This window comes from Micromys minutus, assembly GCF_963924665.1.
Source record: "Micromys minutus genome assembly, chromosome: 1".
Lineage (NCBI taxonomy): Eukaryota > Metazoa > Chordata > Mammalia > Rodentia > Muridae > Micromys > Micromys minutus.
Window position 1 is genome coordinate 71,434,277 of NC_137969.1, and position 3,398 is coordinate 71,437,674.

The window sequence follows — 3,398 nt, forward strand, 5'->3', positions numbered from 1 at the left end:
CTACTTGAAGGCCTGGCAGCTGCCCAAAGAGATCCTATCTCCTGTCCGGGCCTTTTGGTCCTTGCCCCAGAGGGTTTTGAGCTTGCGGTAGTACACCTTGCAGCTGAAACCTTCCTTGAAACCCCCCTTGATGTGGCTCTTGAGAGAGTGCAGAGTGGGGTACATGCGGCAACAGGCTGCACACTTGTAGCCATTCTGCTGGGCTGGGTGCCACTTGGAAGCCATTAAGATGTCCTGGGATGTGATAGAATCCAAACCATGCTTGGATTTCTTGTTGGCCTCCCTGGGGTATGTGTTCTCTTGGGAGGAAGAAGATGAGCAGACACTTTCAGCCACATCCTCAAGAAAGCAGTTATCCCCTCTGCCCTCTTCCCGGTCCACCTCTGGGAACCCATAGGCCTCCAGATGGCTCTCTTTGTCTGTGCAGACGAAGTAGCTGTAAGGGGAAAACCAGGGCCGGTAGATGGTGCAGTTCCGCCTCAGTTGCTCCCCATTCTGGGTGTCCCCCAAGTCTGCAAAGGAAAGAGCAGGGTCTGAGTCTGGGGCTAAAAGCAGCAAAAAAAAAAAAAAAAAAAAAACCAAAAGTGGCTGGAGGCAGTCAGGAGAACAAGACAGGCAGGCAGTTGACTAGGCAAGACCTCAAGAGATCTATGGTGGCTTGATGGTGGCTGAGAGAACGCAAGTGTTGGTTGAATAGGAGAAACAGCCTAAGGCATCCATTCCCGCTGCATTCTTTTTCTGCTGGCAAAAATGGATATCAGATATATGGGCAGGAGGCTGATCTTTCTCTGTGCAAAGACACCTGGTTTTCTGACTCCTCTAAGAATAGGCAAAAATAGGTAGACATCTGACATCTAATAGTCGTTTGCCAGCACTGAGCCACCTTTTCAGCCTCAGTACCCATCCTAATCCCTCCATAGACCACTCAGACAGAGACTAATTATCACGTGAGCTTGAGAGATGGGACTGAGGAGGCAAGATGCCATCATGGCCCTGTGGACCTCTACTGCAGCGTGTGGGCATCCTTCCCGTAGGGGTACAGCCTCTGTCCTTCAGCTTTTCACATGTCCCTGCCCAGAATAGGAAAAGACTTCACATGCTGCAAGCACTTGGCTGTACACCCAATACTGGAGAATATTTGCTTGGGTCCTGGGGAGGCAGGACCCGACCTGGTCTGACAGTGAGTACCACTGTCTTTACAATGCCTGGGTTACAGAAAAAAAAAAAAAAATAGTGAGCTGAGCACGATTAGGATTTCTCTTAGGAAGACTCCCAAAGTCATACATTTTGAGATTCACCTTCTGTGTGTTAGGGGGTCTCAAAACTAATGCAAGACAGTGACCTTTGAACTCCAGCAGACCTGTTCTAGGTGCTGTTCCCAGAAAGTCACAGATAGGGTGGTTTCTTCAGACCTACAAAAAAGGTCCTCTGGAAACCAGGTTGTAAGACTTATCCAGGCCGGGTGCATGTTGTAACAGTAAAGGTCATATCTAGTATGATTATAGCCTTGGTTTAAAACCTTATTACTGGAGACTTGCCTTGGATGACACCTTTCTCCTTGTCCCAGCCCTCACCTGATACTCCTGCATATCACGAGTAACATCAGTTTCACAGAACTCTGGACACAAGTCCCAGGATAGAAGCCCTGGTCACAGCCCACCTAGGCATTGTTGTGTGGCCCTTTTGAGAATGAGAAGCTAGATTCTCCAATTGAAGGATCTCAAGCCTTCAGTCAGAGGGGGCATGTAGGCCCTTGTTGGAAAGTTTACATGAGAAAACTTTATGGGCATCTAGGGTTGAGGATTAGCTTGGTGGTAGAGCATTTGCCAAGCATTCATGAGGCTCTGGGTTTGATCCAAGCCACTAGTTGGGTCTAAGAAAAAGTGATCTGCCTTAAGTCCCTGGGCAACAGCTAGGCTTCTAAGAGATAGGTTTTTAATGTTCTCTGTAGGGGTGAATGGATCTTTAGGAGAACTCCCACAGCAGTGCAGTTCAAGTCTGGTGTGTGTGGGAATCCCTAGAGCTGAATCTCATCTAAGGGTCGAGATCCCTTTGATGACCTACCAACCCTTTCACAGGAGTTACCTAAGACCATTGGAGAACACAGAAGGAAGCCTTAGGAAGGTTGATAACCACTGCTCTAAAGGATCTTGTTCCAAACCATAGGAACTTTCAAAACCTGCCTTTCTCAGCTTCCAGCTGATGTTAACACTAATGAGCCAGGGTCACTAGTGACAATTTTGGAATTTTGGTTTCTTTTTAAACACAGAAATATTGCATGAATATGTTTTCATTTTAATCCCAGGTGTGGGATATGGGGCTGCTTCAGACTGCACAACAGCTGACTGTGATTTATCTCATGCTCTGGCAGGGTGTGATTTTGTCACCTGCAGATAGGTCGTGTCTATGATTGTGTGACATTTAAATTCTAGGGACTTTTCAGAGGATGTGTAAATGCTAGGGCCCTAATCTACCTCCTGCTGATTAGTGGGGTTGAGTTCCTTGGGGGGCAAGTTCAATCTTCACTGTCAGGATATCTCATTTCTTGTTGTTCCTTTCCTCTCCATTTTTCTCTCCTATCTAGTGTTAGGGGGTGAAAGAGTGGAAAGGGGGTGGAGAAGGTGGAAGAAAGAAGAACCCACAAAGTATTCAAAGACAGCTACAGATCACTCTTCTGTTTAAAAGCCCTCACATGTGAACCTTTGTTCCTTCCTATGATTCTCAGCCTACTACTTGCCAGTTTAAGACCAAGTTAATGCAAGCACATGCTCTCTATGTAGACAGACTGCCACCTCGGGATTTCATGTAGAAGCAGGCTCTAGGGGGGAACATGTGACAACAAATGTACCCCCAACTGTCCCTTGCCAGAGATTATGAAAGAGCATGCAAGACTTACCAGGAGTGCAGTCTTTTGAAATCTTATATTTTCGCCCTATATTATTTGACTTTCTCAACCAGTCATGATCCTATAGTGTGATCTGACAAGATTGTGTATTTAAAACAAAACTCTGATAAGTTTGATGCACCAGATCCCCACATCTTTGTAATCCTCGTGACTTCAACTTTTACCTGGCAAGCTGGTTGCAAGTGAGGACATAATGTCAGGAAAAGCACTCAGGGCAGAGGAAGAGATTCGAGGTCTGGAGGTGCTGAGGAGTGAGAAGTTCTCCATGTTCTGACCACACAGGATAACGGAGGTCGCACACCCACTTGTGAGAGGTTGGCCAGGTTGTCTAGGCGATAAACATTCTGAATGCAGCTGACATCACAACCTATAATTCTATTAACCACTTAGGTTATGAGTTTGAAAGATGGATGTAGTTTTCTTGTATGCAAGACTCTTTTCCTTTTTAAAACTTAACTAGTTGTTTGTTTTCTCTTTAATTTGACTTTTTAAT

The 3,398-nt window shown here is 46.0% G+C and overlaps 1 protein-coding gene across 1 annotated transcript; it reads right to left on the reverse strand.

Annotated features, from left to right (window-relative positions):
• SPATA46 (spermatogenesis associated 46) lies at positions 1 to 3,172 on the reverse strand (the record flags this gene model as incomplete). The annotated part of the gene is made up of 2 exons (XM_080937856.1): positions 1 to 512; positions 3,070 to 3,172. The coding sequence occupies 2 exons, from the start codon at positions 3,170 to 3,172 to the stop codon at positions 1 to 3; spliced, it is 615 nt and encodes a 204-aa protein (XP_080793982.1).
• Between the last annotated feature and the right edge of the window lie 226 nt (positions 3,173 to 3,398).